General features: G+C 50.3%; 7 protein-coding genes across 7 annotated transcripts; 3 read left to right on the top strand and 4 right to left on the bottom strand.

The window, feature by feature from the left end:
* Positions 1 to 509: 509 nt before the first annotated feature.
* BDV14DRAFT_189061 (amino acid permease/ SLC12A domain-containing protein) lies at positions 510 to 2,272 on the bottom strand (the record flags this gene model as incomplete). Its single annotated transcript, XM_073771149.1, has 3 exons — positions 510 to 663; positions 721 to 2,006; positions 2,102 to 2,272. 3 exons carry the CDS (start codon positions 2,270 to 2,272, stop codon positions 510 to 512), a joined length of 1,611 nt encoding a protein of 536 aa, XP_073629267.1.
* A 2,910-nt stretch (positions 2,273 to 5,182) lies between these two features.
* Positions 5,183 to 7,416, top strand: BDV14DRAFT_208290 (uncharacterized protein). The gene is made up of 4 exons (XM_073775356.1): positions 5,183 to 5,469; positions 5,518 to 5,796; positions 5,847 to 6,511; positions 6,555 to 7,416. The coding sequence occupies exons 1-4, from the start codon at positions 5,282 to 5,284 to the stop codon at positions 7,127 to 7,129; spliced, it is 1,707 nt and encodes a 568-aa protein (XP_073629266.1). The 5' UTR covers positions 5,183 to 5,281; the 3' UTR covers positions 7,130 to 7,416.
* Positions 7,413 to 7,911, bottom strand: BDV14DRAFT_199097 (putative quinol monooxygenase; the record flags this gene model as incomplete). The annotated part of the gene is made up of 2 exons (XM_073773156.1): positions 7,413 to 7,625; positions 7,693 to 7,911. The coding sequence occupies 2 exons, from the start codon at positions 7,909 to 7,911 to the stop codon at positions 7,413 to 7,415; spliced, it is 432 nt and encodes a 143-aa protein (XP_073629265.1).
* A 380-nt stretch (positions 7,912 to 8,291) lies between these two features.
* On the bottom strand, positions 8,292 to 10,213 carry BDV14DRAFT_208286 (purine-cytosine permease family protein; the record flags this gene model as incomplete). The annotated part of the gene is made up of 4 exons (XM_073775355.1): positions 8,292 to 9,061; positions 9,110 to 9,749; positions 9,795 to 9,968; positions 10,023 to 10,213. The coding sequence occupies 4 exons, from the start codon at positions 10,211 to 10,213 to the stop codon at positions 8,576 to 8,578; spliced, it is 1,491 nt and encodes a 496-aa protein (XP_073629264.1). The 3' UTR covers positions 8,292 to 8,575.
* A 266-nt stretch (positions 10,214 to 10,479) lies between these two features.
* BDV14DRAFT_171401 (ASST-domain-containing protein) lies at positions 10,480 to 12,198 on the top strand. Its single transcript, XM_073768392.1, has 2 exons — positions 10,480 to 11,770; positions 11,862 to 12,198. The coding sequence occupies exon 1, from the start codon at positions 10,547 to 10,549 to the stop codon at positions 11,747 to 11,749; it is 1,203 nt and encodes a 400-aa protein (XP_073629263.1). The 5' UTR covers positions 10,480 to 10,546; the 3' UTR covers positions 11,750 to 11,770; positions 11,862 to 12,198.
* Positions 12,199 to 12,218: 20 nt separating this feature from the next.
* Positions 12,219 to 14,568, bottom strand: BDV14DRAFT_171399 (amino acid permease/ SLC12A domain-containing protein). Its single transcript, XM_073768391.1, has 2 exons — positions 13,723 to 14,568; positions 12,219 to 13,638 (listed from the first exon to the last, which is right to left on the bottom strand). Exons 1-2 carry the CDS (start codon positions 14,196 to 14,198, stop codon positions 12,447 to 12,449), a joined length of 1,668 nt encoding a protein of 555 aa, XP_073629262.1. The 5' UTR covers positions 14,199 to 14,568; the 3' UTR covers positions 12,219 to 12,446.
* BDV14DRAFT_171398 (uncharacterized protein) lies at positions 14,535 to 15,313 on the top strand. Its single transcript, XM_073768390.1, has one exon. It carries the CDS (start codon positions 14,775 to 14,777, stop codon positions 15,261 to 15,263), a length of 489 nt encoding a protein of 162 aa, XP_073629261.1. The 5' UTR covers positions 14,535 to 14,774; the 3' UTR covers positions 15,264 to 15,313.
* The last annotated feature ends 14 nt before the right edge of the window (positions 15,314 to 15,327 follow it).

Below are 15,327 nucleotides of genomic sequence, written 5' to 3'. Positions count from 1 at the left end.
TAAGACCATAGTCGCGAACATGGTAGATAGTGGCCAAGGCCTAGCATGTTGCAATTCAGATCGGTTTGTATCGGTTTATTCAACGCCATTCTCCCTCTCTCTCTCTTTCGCTCGCATATAGTATCTTAAATGTATTCCTAGCCGACGTTATCATGTTAAACTAAACGGTCATACGCAGGGATAGTGATATGAGTGCCTCTGGCAGAGACTGCAGTTGATGCGCAAAAGGCATCCTCAACAAGTATGATCATCAATGAGGCCATAAGAAAATCACAACCACAAAATCCATCACGTTCGGTACGCATATGTCGGCACTACCATAGGCTACATATACGTGCATCAGCACCCAGAACTCCTTACATCACAGTCTCCCGCCATGCCGTTAAGAAGCCGGCACCCACTTTAACCGAAGATCTTATCTAATATCATCTCAAATCGGCTTCTGTAAGAGGACACGCAGAAACGTCAGTATTATAACGCCTCGTCTGGATTTCAGGCCAGGGTCAGACTTACGAAGCCGGCTGGGGAACATAGTTCCGCTCATACTCCTCAATCTCATCTAGGTCCTGCCTCAGATCTATCTCGGCAGGTTTTCTAATCTTTGTCTTATGGATGAGTTTCCATCCAACGTACAAAACCGGACAGATCCCGATCATAGCATACCTGCAACACGGTTAATATCTTCCTAAAAGACAATTTCACTGGCGAAACACAACTCACGAAAATAGGAAATCAGAAACCTGCCAGAAGCCATACAGCGGGAGGAAGACAGTGTACCCACCGACGAAGGTCATGATAAATGTACCGACCAGGCCATACCACGCCGCGTACGGCTGCAGAATTCCCTTGTACGGGAGGCTATCGCGACTGATTCCCTGTGCTTGTAGAGCGCGGTAGAAGCAAAGGTAGGTTACGCACATGACGCTAAAGTTGATCAGTTGGGATGCTGTGACTAGCGAGACGAGCCAATTAAGCACGACGGCAGTGCTGGATGATAGTTGTAGAAAGGAGACCAGCGCAATGAGAAGCACAAGTGCGACACAAAAGATGGGAACGCCCTTCTTTGTACAGATGGCGAAGAACTTCGGGGCCTTACCCTCCAGCGCTAGACCGTAGAGCGAGCGTGACGCGCAGTATACGTAGGAATTTCCGGCGGAGAAGGCAGCGGTTAGGACTGTTGCGTTGACAATATGAGGGAGGACTTTGATTCCGAGTCGATTCATGGCGACAACGTAAGGCGAGCCTGCTGCTCCTGTCTCGCTGTTTTCAAGGGCGGCGGTGAGCTCCTCATCGTTGTACGGCACAAGGATGCCAACGCATAGCGAACCAAGGACGAAGAAAATTGTAAGACGGTAAAAGACACTGTTGAAAGCTCGTGGCATTGTAACGCGGGGGTTTACGGCCTCGCCTGCACTCATGGAAACGTAGTCTGGTCCGGCGATTGTGAAGGATGCTTGTATAAGACATTGAAGGAAGCCCAGGAACTTGCCCAGGTTACCGGGATAGTAAAGCTCAGCAAAGGCTCCAGGGTCGTTCCAGTAGCGAAAGCCAAAGCGGTCACCTTTGGGGTTACCTCCCAGCATAACAATGAATGTAAAGATGATCAGGCCCACGATCAGCAGGAACTTGCCTAACGCTGCCCAGAACTCGGATTCCCCGTACCACTGAACAGCTTGGAGGTTGAGAATTGCGTATAGGACTAGGACAATGGCAATTATTGCCCCGACTGGAACCGCATCGCTCCAGAACTGGATGATAAGGTTGCAAGCAACAACTTCGAAGGGCACAAGTGCAGCCTCAAAGATGAAGAAGTTCCAGCCTGCTGCAAACCCGAAGGCATCGTCGACAAAACGGCCAGCGAAGCGTATGAACGGCGACGGGATGGGCAGGTATGTGACCATTTCAGCTACTGAGAGTGTTACCGCGAGAACGAAAGTACACCATATGCTGAAAGCAATGAATAGACTACCCGGGCCACCGTGTAAAAGTCCTTGACCAATTTGAACCTGTCAATAAAGGGCCACAAAAGGCGAGCATAAGCAATCGATGACCAAGGGAGAGAAGAGAGCTGGAATGTACACCTCACTTATACGCAACTTACATATAGGACAGTTCCGATTGTACCCCCAATGCCTATCAATTGAATGTGGCGAGGTTTGAGATTTCGGTGTGTCGTTCCAGCGGTTATTGGTCTGGAAGAACCCATAAGTACATCTGGTGACTCGTTGTCCGATGTATCAATCGGGGGCTTGCTGCTGACATGAGAAGACATGGTCAAGGCAGAGCGAGACAGTCCGGTTTGTATTGGTATCGACGGCGAGAAGGCTCGGGTGTTTGAGCTGTAAACAGGCGACGATGGAGTAAAGGGTGTCAGGTATGCCTTGTGTACCTCACCGGATAGCCTTCAAGAGTAAACAGAAGAATCCGACAATGAAAGTCATCAGCTGCAGGTCCAATAATGTCCAAGATGGAAGGGCTAGGAGATATCGAAGAATACCCAGAGGGAGATTGTGTGAGTGACAAAGTTGCTTGACGATAGACTCGAACATTGGGAAGGTTAAGCTACAAGTACCTTCCTAGGCCCAAGTCTGGTATAGACATATTGGAGGAGCCCAACTGACATCCTTGATTACAGTCCAATCAGCTGTCCCTGCTGGGTATTGCGTAGGTACCTAGTAGACTAACTTACTTTGGTAATTTTTCCCCATGTTGAGATAGCCGTCGTCTTGATAAGCCTGGAAAGGTAGGGTTTTAGCGTGGGCTATCTCACTGGTCAGATAATACCGCATCCATGTTAGGGGAATTCTGAAAGGTAAATTCTTGCTCGGCGTGAACAAAGTACTACCAAACTTACTGTAGGTTGTTTGTTTATCGTACACCTCCAGGTGGGCTACGGGGCACTTGTCCAGGCACCCTAAAATGAGGCTATGTCCAGGGCTTTGTAGACTACGGCCAAAATATATTTCGCGTCGCCTCACAGGATGCAACAATCTCACCGTTTCTCCAGTAAAATTTAGCAAGTAATATTCACTTTTTATGTAGTCCGGAAGGAATTCATGAGTGCACAGTAAACAGCGAAACAATAATACGAAGACAAGCCCCGGTCTCGTTGGGGGCTGATTACCCCTGACAGCTGGTCACTCCGCATATTTTTTCTCCCTCCACTCATCAAGCAGTAATCGCATCATGCCAGTCCTTCTTGACTTGCCGCCTGAAATAGTGTCGCATATTTTCAAATACTTTATAACAGAAAGCACGGGATGTGCACTCTCTTGGCTCCTCGCCTCGCGCTATCTTTACCGGATTGGCATTCCACTCCTTTATAGGCACGTCTCAGTCGATCTTTTCGCCATACATCAACTCCTCTACCGGCCCACTGGAACCAGGTTGGGATTCGACTCCCCATCTACCAATTTACAAATACATTGACGGTTCATGTTCCCTCATTACAATGACATTATGCACAGGCGGCCCAAGTCACAGCGTTTGAGACCCCACTCAAGGCTGTACTTGAGACGATGACTTCCTTAGCATCTTTCTTCATGGCCACAGGGCCTAGCTATGAGTCATACCCTCACCCTGGACCTGTGACTCTCAGGCAAACTTCACTATCCGCTGTTCTGGGTGCCCTCCCTCCAACAGTCAGGATCCTGCAGCTGGCAATACCAGTAGATGATGCGACCTGTAATGGTCCACTCAACCAGTGCTGTCAGCTATGCTCAAGCATCCAAAAAATCCTCCCTCAACTGACTCATCTTCGACTGCGAATGTCCATAATATGCCCCAGTTTACTCCCTGCTTTTCCCGAGGCAGCCCGGATTCGCTTCGTCGTGATCTGGCTTTACTATGGCGGCGAGCACTGGAGTACCCTGCCGTGTAACTTTAGTACAGAGGGAATATACTTGGCTGGCCAAATATGGGACAGGTCCCAATCGCTTCGGAGAAAGATTATATCTGATGCTAGGGACTGGTATCTATCTGGAACACTACCCGATTTGAAGGACTTTTGATCCTCGACCTTATTCCCTCCGATGGGCTCCTTTCTGTTGTTGCCAAGGTTGATATTGTCGCCAAGGTTGATATTGTCGCCGGTGAAACATCGGCATACCCTATTCAGATTTTGGATGGCCAATTTGGACCTGGGCATATGCTTGTTCCTCGCCATTGGGTTGCGTACATTATTAGGGTTCCTGAATGCGATGAAGCTACCGCGGGAGAAAACGACCAGAACCAGAGCTCGGAATCGAGCTCCTCTCATCCTCCACACCGAAGAATGCCATTCCAAAATTGGTGGCGCAAGATGGGCCTAGCGGAGCTCTTCAATAGGAATAACCCTGCTCTTGAGGAGCGCTCGACTGTCCCCGATGGTCCTTGGACGGCGTACTTCGGCACCCAGGAGAACTTACTCCGCCTACTCGAGGGACCCGAATGGTATAACTTGACGTCGAGAGATGTAACACGCTTCGCCCTTCCAGATCCCAACTTTTTGCTTCCCGAATCACCGGGTATGAAGAGGCGAGTGTCTTCCAATCGCATTCAGAGCTCATGTCTTTTATGTGGACGGACCCAAGGACTAATGTTGTCCCGGGGAAAGGGCCTTATCTGTCGACGTTTGTGAAGTTGGTGCTTGCCAGTGCGGATGAGAGAGAGAAGGAGAATTGGCTTATGGTTTTGCCGGTGCCTGAATAACGATCTTCTGGAGAATACGTGGTTTATTCAAATATGGTGCGGCTTCTGTTCGTGTGATAAAGGTAGCCAACACAAACTACGTCACGAAGTATTTTCTTAGCTGAAATACAGAGTTGAGTCAGACCACTCGCCCTTTAGCAAACATAAGCATCACATATAAACAGTTTTTGTAGACAAATACTACCAATGTGAGGACACAATAGTACTGTGCTCTACCTTTTACAGCCTCCCGCCTGGATATAACGGGACTAAACCACCCTGCCACACATCGCCCGGCTCATCCATTCTTATGTTGGAGAACCTCAATGATCATCTGTCTCTGACGGAAGCTATTTCTAGCATAGAATGGAATACAGTAGGTGTATAGGTATAGGTACTATAGATATGGTTGTTGTGCTCTAACCTGATTAGGCCTAGTGCCATTTCCCATATCATTGCGAGCTCGTCATTTCCTTCTCTTCCTCTTCTCTTTCTCTTACACTTCCTTCTTCAGGAAATTTTTCATTCATTGCTCATCAAGTCAAATGATGTACTCTGTAACTTTTGATTTCTGAAGTGTTGAACCTTTGATGAGATTGTGATCGACCCGAACATGCCCCCCGACAGAGGTCGCGCCTCGAAAGCCTGCACCTCCTGCAGGAAACAGAAGACGAGGTGTTACGAGTCTGGTCTTCCAGGGACCTCCTGTCTGCGATGCGAGAGGCTTCGTCAAAGATGCTCATTGTCACAGAATGTTGCCGATGAACAACCCAATTCCTCGGACTCGAGCACTAATGCCCGGTTCGTGTCCTGCGTATCATATTTGAGCCGATGTTAACAGCAGTATAGTCTAGAACGTCTAGAAAAGACGGTTACTCGTCTTCTCCACCGACTTGGCGAGGATCCTGCGCAGCTCTCTGATGGACTCCATTCGATATTTCAATCTGTTGATCTGCGGACAGTTGCAGACCCGGAGAATCTGATACAAAATGGGGATTCATCTTTGGCACCGGTCATGGTCATCAAGGACTTGGCTGCTGATACTGGAATTGAAGCTACCAGTACATCGAAACCAATTTCCGTCGACAGTATTGTCACTCCTGAGCTTTCCCGGGAGCTTATATCGATGTCTGTATGCTCTGCACGATATGGCCGCACAGTAATGCTGACAAGCTCAGATTCTCGGAAAATTACGGCCGTTGGGTTCTGTTCGACCCTGAAGAGAGCCTCGACACCCTCCTACACAGAGTGAGAAAATCCCCTCTACTCCTCTGTGCTTGCTGTTTAATAGCTGTCCGCCATACCTCACAAGACATAGCTGCGGGCCTCGCTCCCAAGCTTTTCGACAGTGCGCGCTCCCTCGTCCAGAATGCCCTTCTCGTCTCACCTCAACCGATCGAATTCTTCCAGGCAATTCTTGTTCTCTGCATGTGGTCGACCACGGTCGGACAGGTGCCCCTCGGTATTGATAGTTGGTTATTAAGTGGCTTCGCGCTTCAGCATTGTCAGTCCAGTTCACTGTTCAGCGCTGTGACCAATCCATCAACAACACAGTCAAAAGCTGATAGAAACACTCTTGATCGGTGGCTGCTGTGGAATCATATTTGTCTTGTACATCTTCATTACTGTGTGGGTACAAGTCGTAGATCGATGCTTCAGGATTGGCATATCGCACGATGCCGTGCCATCGTTGACTCAGATCGTGCCACCAACTACGAGTTGCGAATGGTCGCCGAGATACACCTCTACCGCGCCACTTATGGACTCCTGACAGTGGTGATAGACATAGCGCAGTCTTTAGAGACCCTGCAGAGGTGGAGGAAGGACTGGCAATTTGTTTTGGGTAGGCCTTTCACATCTGGCTTTTACAAAGCTAATCAGAACAGACCAACAAAGATCCCAGTTTCTCATCATGGGCTTCCATTTCTCGCATTTACTACTCTATGACCGCTCTCTGAAGTCGAAGTCAGCCAGGGCTCAAGAGTCCATTATATCCGAAATGATTACTCACGCCACTGCCATTATCAAGTTGGCTATGAACACTGTGGACGAGCGAACACGACATCTGAGCGATCACATCTACCATATGATTACGTTCGCAGCCATCACTATCTGCCGGATGACTGACGTTGAAAATCAATCTAGCATGGCGCCAAATGTTAACGAACTGGACGCGTTGATCAAAGATCTGGTGGACTGGCTACATTCCATAGGCCTTCCTTGCCACGCCTCACATACGTTCGGGACGATTATCTCTCAGGTTCAGAAGAGAACGTGCCCTCACATCGATGAATCAGCGCCTAAGTCTGATCCTCGGGGCGAACTAAACAATGAGCATTTTACGAGATATTATTTTCCTGATTTTCTTGGTGTTGGAGCTACACCGAATGGAAGTTGGGACTTGATGCCGAACTTCGCCTTCTTCCCTCAAGATTATCCGGCCCCGGACGATATGAATTGATCGGATTTCATGTCTCTCCCAACGGGGGTACCTCACAATCTCGTAAAGATGTCATCTCAAAACAAACATAATATTGAACCGTGCGAGCTCTACCCCTTTTGCCACCCGGGTTATACTTGGGCTGTCCCTGTCAGTATCGATTACACTTTATCATCCAACACCCTGTGACTTCCAGAAGTGGTCTACCGGAAAATCAATTATATCTCACCCTTGAAGAGGCAGAGACTGAGAAAGCGACAACAGCACCTTTTTGAAAACATCTTTGATTGCAATACATGGACTTTTAGAGCACAATCTTGGTCCCCTTGACCTTGTCGTTATCTCCATCTCCATTGTCGTCACCGTCACCATCTCCCTTCCAAATCTGCCCATTGTTCGTCTTCACGATACTCCATTTGCCGCCCAATCGATCCAAGATCTTGATGTCCTTTGGTCGGATGAATAGAGGCTCAACAATGGCATGGTACTCGTCGAGATATGGTCGTCTCATGCCGACCTAGACAGCACCATTTCAGTCTCCTGCAGACACGCTGGTCTCTCGAAAAGGCTAGTTCAATGCATACGTCGACAAGCCACTCTCTACTGGCGGACCAATTCTTCAGCATCAGAATCTGTCCCTTGTCCTCCTGCGACTGGTACACTTCAAAAAGCGTGCAATACGGCTCGCTAGCGATTTGATTGAATACGGAACCCAGTGCTGCAAAGAAGGTGTCCAGATCTTTCTCTCGTAGGTACACCGTTACCTGCAGTGAGATGATGGTTTTATCGGGATCGGCAGGCATGATTGTAACAATGTCAATGACTCGAAATATAAAAAGAGACGCACTGTCAGACACGCAAATCCATGGGATACAAAAAGCACTAGTCACATATATATGTCCGTTTTCTTCGAGTTCGCCCGTTATGCGGGTCCATTCAGCAGCGCCATAGTTCGGCTACTTTACTATAAACCTGCTTGCTTCCGGCCAGCAATGGCAGCCACCGTTACACCCGCCGATCATACGACTATTTCTCTGCGGAGGCCAGCTCGAGCTATGTTTATTACGGGCCGTTGCGTTGCCGTCGATGCTGTACTACTTTACCCCCCGCGTCGACGTATGGATGGCCACCGACAAAGACTCATTTACACCTATGATCGGGATATTGGCAGCTTGGCAGACTACTTGCCCAGTGAAGCTTCTCCATCAAAAGTTCGATTAATTTTCTAAGGCATGATTCGATAGACTTTCAATCGAGGCGTTTGTACGATCGCTATGTGAACTCCATAGTTTGCTCATACGGCAGGTACCCGTTCCTTTCCCCATTTTCAGGGTCTATGCTATATTAGAAACGGGAAATGGAGCCCAGACTTTATTAGACCGTGCAGGCATGGCACAGAATATCTGAACGGGCATTAACACGATATTATACGATCTTCAAACGTCATGAACTGCTCCGATCAAGAGCTCAACAGCCAGTAACCCTCTTCTCCATGATCCGAAATACCGGAAAGGCAATAGCAGAAAAGGCAAACGTCAGCTCGTGTCCAATATTTGCCCCAGAGCTACCAATCAGTGAAGCAATCGGCCCAACATACCACGCCACTTTCATTCCCAGTGCAGCACCGGCAAACCCACAACCGAACGCTCCTATAGCGGCCCATCCGAAGGGTAGGTATAGCGGGTCATTCCAGGCATCAAGGTCGTACCCCTTCCACCCGCCGCGAAACATGAAATGTTCTTCGACTACCAGCGTGATGTGGATAACTGTCCAGTATCCAATGACGCTAAGCAGTGTCTGCAGCGTGTCGTCGAAGTATTCCGCCGCGCAGCAGCCAATGATGATCGCTGCTATGAACCCGAGTGTTACGAGCATGATGCGGGGGATGCGAAGCGCCCATGGACCAAAGTTCTGGGCGTGCAGGGCGAAGGAGTAGTTGTTGGGGATGTTGTTCTGTCACTGTTAGCAATATCCGGGAAAGCGGTTTGGGGGCAGGCATACTGGAATCGCGCTCAATGCTGCAAGAACCATGAGGAATTTTCCAAACCCGCCGGCTGGTTCCAAAGCCATCTTCAGCAAGCCGCCCACACCAAACTCTCCATATGCCTGCTCCCAGTCCGGATTGTTGAGGGTCCCGGAATACAACGCTGCACCCAGGGTCTGCACCAGCACAGTAGGCACAAAGATACCGACGTATGTTGCACTAAATATCTTCCACCGCGGCGTGTCAACGGGCATCCGCACATTATAATCTGCCGCGCAATTGACCCAAGACACTGCGAACGAGAAGATACTCGCCATGAAAGTCAGAACTGGTGCTGCTCTATTTGCTCCAGTTGTTGTGGTTTGATCTTCTCCTGATAAATGCGAGGCTCCTGTGCCGGCTGCGACGCACCAAACAATAAGCGGTGGAATCCACGCGAAGACGTCTAGACGATGGATCCAGCTGATTCCGAGAGCACATATTATCCACACAACTGTGCATATAATAATCACCCCCGCCCATGTCGGGCACCGTCCGTCGGAGAGCGCGTTCAGGACGACTGCGCCGGATATGCTGTTGATGGCGTTCCAGCCGGTTGTTGCGACCATGGAGAAAACAACGACTAGAATGTTTCCCCAGTAGCCGAACGAGTATCGACTGCATATGTTAGCCTTGACTCGTCAGAATGGTCCAGGAACATACGAAAAAGTGGTCATTCGCAACCCTGTCAGGCCGAAGGCTGCGGTCCATGCTGGGAGCAAGTTGCTAATGACGTTGATCACCAGAATTACCGCGAAGCAATCCCAGAATGGTAGACCAAGGGCACCGCCTAATGAACCAATGTTGAGTGTGGCAACTGCCATGTTTGCACTCATCCTGTTTAACTTAGCACTCGTCCATGGTCCGACCATGTGGCCCAAAGGTACCTACCAAAAGGTGCAAGCATGCCAAAACTTGGTGGTGTTGTGCTGGCGCTCCTCATCAGTGACTCGCTCAATGCCTTTCAACTCGACCTTGAGTTTCGACTGAATCCAAGACCCAGCTTGAGGTTGATCGTCGGGTTCAAACGCAGAGGCCCCGCGGGACTCTTTATCAACTGAACTTCTGCCATCGTATCCCATGTTTGCTTGGGGTGTTTGGTCGCACGAATTCAGCAACCCCGCCAACACATGGGAGGCATCCCGTCCTATATACGTATCCCCTGTCTTATATATTTGCTTCTTATATCGGGGCAACCCGCTCCTCTATCATCCATGTCGTTTCTCGCGATAACAATTGCGTGCTTATCTTACCGCGGTATGCCGCGGCATGCCGGTCCTAGGGCAAACACCACACCACGGGCGCCCCCGCGCACCTCCTCAGATCGCAAGGATAAATTGCTTGGAATCCTGCATCCTCTTCACTTTACTATCTATCTCAACTGTCATTGATCAATCTCCGATCGCGCAATATCCATGGAACAGCACACCTTCCGCCGTCGAGGCCTTGGTCTCCGCGCCCTCGACGAGAAGCGCGTCGCACCAGGCTACGTCCTCTACGCACCGCTTACTTCGAATACCGCGCATCTGATCTCAACAACAGGAGAGGAAGTCCATCGCTGGAAACTCCCCCCCCGCGCTGGTCGTCACGCTCGTATCCTCCCTGATGGCAATCTCGCGTACAATGGCGTCGCGCCGGACTCACCCTCTCTCTTCCCCATGTGGAAGAAATACTGCGGAGGGTTAATGATGCAGGTCGACCACCAAGGCAACATAGTGCGCAAGTATACAGACCCCCGCGCGCACCACGACCAGAACCACCTTGACGATGGAACACTACTCTACACGACTCTCGAACCACTCACGACCGAGGAAGCGTCCCGCGTCCGCGGCGGTATCCCCGGCAGCGAAGCACCAGGTGGAACAATGTACGCGGACATAATCAAGCTCGTTGAACCATGGTCGGTCAGCACCGACTCGTCCTCCTCAGACTTTGAGGGAGAAGGTAAAACCGGCGCCAAACTCCTCTGGTCCTGGCGCGCAATCGACCATCTCGACCCATGCCTCTTCCCCCAGCACGAGTCCTATCCGCGCGAACACTGGCCTCTAATCAACAGCGTCTCCCTCGACCACAATGGCAATATCATCGCCTCAAGCAGGAATACATCCTCCGTATTCGTGATATCTCGGAAAACAGGCGCAGTCCTCTGGCATTTAACTGCACCCATCGTGAACCAACAACACTGCGCCCAAGAAATCAACAGCGAAACAGGCGACATGCTCATCTTTGATAACGGCGTCTTCAGACCTGGTCTGGCTGTCCCGTTCTCAAGGGCCATTATCGTCTCGAAAGCCACGATGCAGATACTTTGGGAATATAAAGATCGCACAACGGGTGGATTGGGCTTTTTTACGCCGTTCATGGGGTCTGCGCAGTTGTTGAAGAACGGGAATGTCCTTGTTGCTGAGGCCGCAACGGGAAGGATCTTCGAGGTTGATAAAGAGGGGAGGGGGGTGGTCTGGGAATTTGTGGTGCCGCAGTTGAATGATTATAGGGGTGTTATGGATGAGAGTGATTTGGAGGAAATGGAGAAGATAGGCTTTGATTATGCGAGTAATGCGGTGTTTAGGGCGCATAAGTATGCTCCTGAGGAGGTGCCTTGGGTTAAGGAAAATTGATATATAGCTAGGGGGCTGCGTCTGATGGCAATGGAGTTAGAAAAAGAAAATAAAAGGCTAACGTCCGACACTGGACGAATTCAATCCTTCTTCGTATTCCGCTCTCGCTTACCCGTGATTTTGTATCCGCTGCTTCCAATGCGTGCTCATTGTGTCGCTTGCCGCACCTATATAGGACACGTGACTTAAGCATAATAGGTGTAGAATTACGGTATCGTGTCCAAGTATAAGAGCTGGGTTTCCAGTAACAGATGTGTCATAAGACAAGAAATCTCCCTATTTGGCAGTATGGACGACATGGCCACTATCGGCCTTAATGGGTCGTCTCGCCACCAGGCACGTCACTCATACGGGTGGCTCCCTAGAACAGTGCCACTTGAGTGAACTGGGTATGCGTTGAATGCTACAAGGTTCAGGTTCATCGTAGAAGGAATTAAAAAAAAAAAAAAAAAAAAAAAAAAAAAAAAAAGGGAAGCTGAATCTAGAAGATTTCAAAAGGCCGTACATAGGTTCGAGATAAGGATGCCCTGGGTAGGCTAGGGTAGGCTAGGCTATCGTGTAGGGGTTTATATAATATAATAGGATATAGTTATATGGGACCCAGCGTAGGACTATAGGAACAGCCTAAATAGAGGATGAGCATCTATGCTATGGCATGAGAGTGAACAAGGCCTTCGAGTTCGAGGTAAAAAGACCTCTACCTCCTCATCCACTTCTTCCACGGCCAATTTACCCTATAAAGCGGCCCCATCATCTCCTCCCAGAAGCCCATCGGCGGCTCAACGAGCGCCAATTCCTCCTCGTACGCCGTAATCTCAGGTGCTTCCCAAATAAGATCTGCCTCCATCGGCTTAACGAATTTCGTGCGCTTGATCAATTTCCATCCCGTGAAGAGGATCGGCGCCAGCAAGACCATGGTATAATTCGTGAAAAAAGTCTCAACACTCCACGGCTTAAAGCTCTCATACCCATAGCAGCACACGACTGTAAACATCCACGCGAACCCCAAGTACCCGCAATAAGGCTGGAACCACCCCGTATAAGGCAGAGTGTTTCGGTCGAAACCTTGGGCTTTGCAAGCGCGGTAGAAGAAGATGTACGTTACTGTGATGATAACGTAGTTGATTATCCCCGCTGCGGTGATGAGGTTCGTCATCCAGGTAAGCACTGTATTTGAGGAATTCGAGACCTGCAGGAAGGAGAGGAACGGGAAGGCCATTACGACGACGAAGCAGTAGATCGGTACTCCCGATTTCGTGCATTTTCTGAGGAAATGAGGGGCGCGGCCTTCTAGTGCGAGGGTGTGTAGGATGCGCGTCGCGGTGTATGTGTATGTGTTTCCTGCGCTGAAGATGGATGTTATAAGGAGGGCGTTGACGAGGTGCGGGAGGCCGTCGACGGCTAGGTTCGTCATTGCGATCACGTAGGGAGAGGCGCTTGCTGTTCCTGATCCGCTTCCATCGCCCAGATGAGCTTCGTATAAGACGGGGTCGTTGTACGCGACGACAATTCCGCAGCAGAGGGCGGACCCGATGAAGAAGACGATGAAGCGCGCGTAGACAGTTTTAAAGGCTGCCTTGATGTAGCGGCGCGGATGCTTCGCTTCAGCAGCAACCATGGAGATATACTCGGGTCCTACGCACGCGAAAGAAGCGGACCAGATGCAGGCAAGGAAGCCCTCGAAGCGCCCTAATGTCCCGTCGGATAAGTACGTCGCGAATGCGCCTGGGTTGTTCCAGTATCTGAACCCGTAGGCATCGCCTTGCGGGTTCCCGCCGACCATGGTGATAAATGTAAACGCGAACAGCATGAGAATGAGAATGACTTTTCCACCGGAGAGCCAGAACTCGGCTTCACCGTAGGCTTTGACGGCGAGGATGTTGAGGAGTCTAGATTGTTGCGAGAACGCTTATCAGTGGAGCCCTTGTATATTAAAGAGATAAAGAGTTGGAGAAATTGGAGAATGAACATACCCATAAAGAAAAACACAAGCACCGCAAATCGCCGCAGGAGGAATATCATCACGCCAATAAGTCAAGACCAGCGAAATGGCCGTGATCTCAAACGGAATCAGAATCGCCTCGTAGAGGAAGAAGTTCCAGCCCGCTGTAAACCCCCACGCATCATCGACCCATTTACCAGCGAGACGAATGAAGCCTCCATTCACAGGCATGTACGTTGACATTTCCGTGAGACAGTTGCTGCACATTGCGAGGAAACAGCAGTAGATCGAGTACGCGATGAAGAGGGACCCGGGCCCGCCCTTTGCGAGACCGGCGCCGATGGACACGAAGACGGCCGTTCCAATTGAGCCTCCGATGGCGATTAATTGGATCTGGCGATTGTTGAGACGGCGATGCAGACCCGATGCTGTGCCCATGACGGGCGCGGTTTGGATGTCGGCGCCATAGTCGGGGCTTTGCTTTTCGGTGTCGAACTTGGCACTCATGATGACCAGATCAATTGGAGGAATCAATCGTGATCGATCAGAGTACGGTAGATGGAAGAGAGGCAACAGTGAAAGGAAGGAACGAAACAAAATCAGAAAAGGTCAAGAAATGGCGGGACTGGCAGGTTTAAGTACGGGCTAGCTGGCATTCACAGGTTACACTCTTTTGCCCTCGAAATTTTATCCCGCTCTGACGCTGAGAGCGGCGCTGGGATAGGACAGCCAGGATCTCATCCATAGATTTCACCTATCTTAGTGAAGTTAGCAGCGGCGTTATAGCCCCAGTCAGCACGCGATGGGCCTTGGCCTTGCCGCATGGGGGACTAGGGGGGTCTAGGGGGGGGTTAGCGGGGAGTAGCGGGGGACACCGGCATTGTTTGGGGACTGGGGCACAGTGGAAAGGCAAATCAGAGGCTGTCGAAGGAATGGCAACTGTGGTTCTCACTGGCCAGGGTGTGGCTTAGACTGGTATTTTACTGTACAGAGTTACTTTGCTGCAGGCGAGACTGGGCACTGGCCATTGGGACGAGGTGGCGTTAGCGTGGTGAATGCAGTTCAACGATTAATTGCAGTGGCATGGCACGAACCCGATTCAATCGTAAGTTTCCGCAGATTAGCCTCCCAGTTTTCCAGTTTTCCTATCGCTCGAGAAAAAAAGAAGAAAAACAAGCGACGGATCCGGACAAGATTGCCAGGGGACTTGGCGAGGGAACCAGAGCCCTGGACGCGTGTATCCTCAACGCAGTCAGCCCCAGTCTTATCTTTATCACACTCTCTCTAACGCTTTGCAGTAGGCGAAACCGGCCTCAGTATGCTATCAGTCCCAGCTGCTTATCAAATGCCGCAAGATCAAAGGCCAGGGGAGCGCATCTTATCGCGATTGACTGCACCAGTTCCTTGGGGCCCATCCTTCGGCTTTGCCCGACCGCAACCTGTAGCCATTCGCCACAGCAATACCGCAGCAGACGCGAGGAAATCCACTCTGGCCATGGCATTCACCACGGTGCCATTTGCAAGGTCGCATCGAGTGAATCCAGACAGTTAGGGCTTGTTAGCGGGCGGTGAGGCCGAGGATGATGACGTCGGTGGCTCTGCGCCCGGAAGGTCATCACGAGATCTCTCTCTCAGT

The sequence above is a fragment of the Aspergillus stella-maris genome (assembly GCF_047715825.1).
Source record: "Aspergillus stella-maris strain CBS 113639 unplaced genomic scaffold BDV14scaffold_20, whole genome shotgun sequence".
NCBI classification, from domain to species: Eukaryota; Fungi; Ascomycota; class Eurotiomycetes; order Eurotiales; family Aspergillaceae; genus Aspergillus; species Aspergillus stella-maris.
Note: the sequence above shows the minus strand (reverse complement) of the source record. Positions and strands in the feature narration are given on the sequence as shown.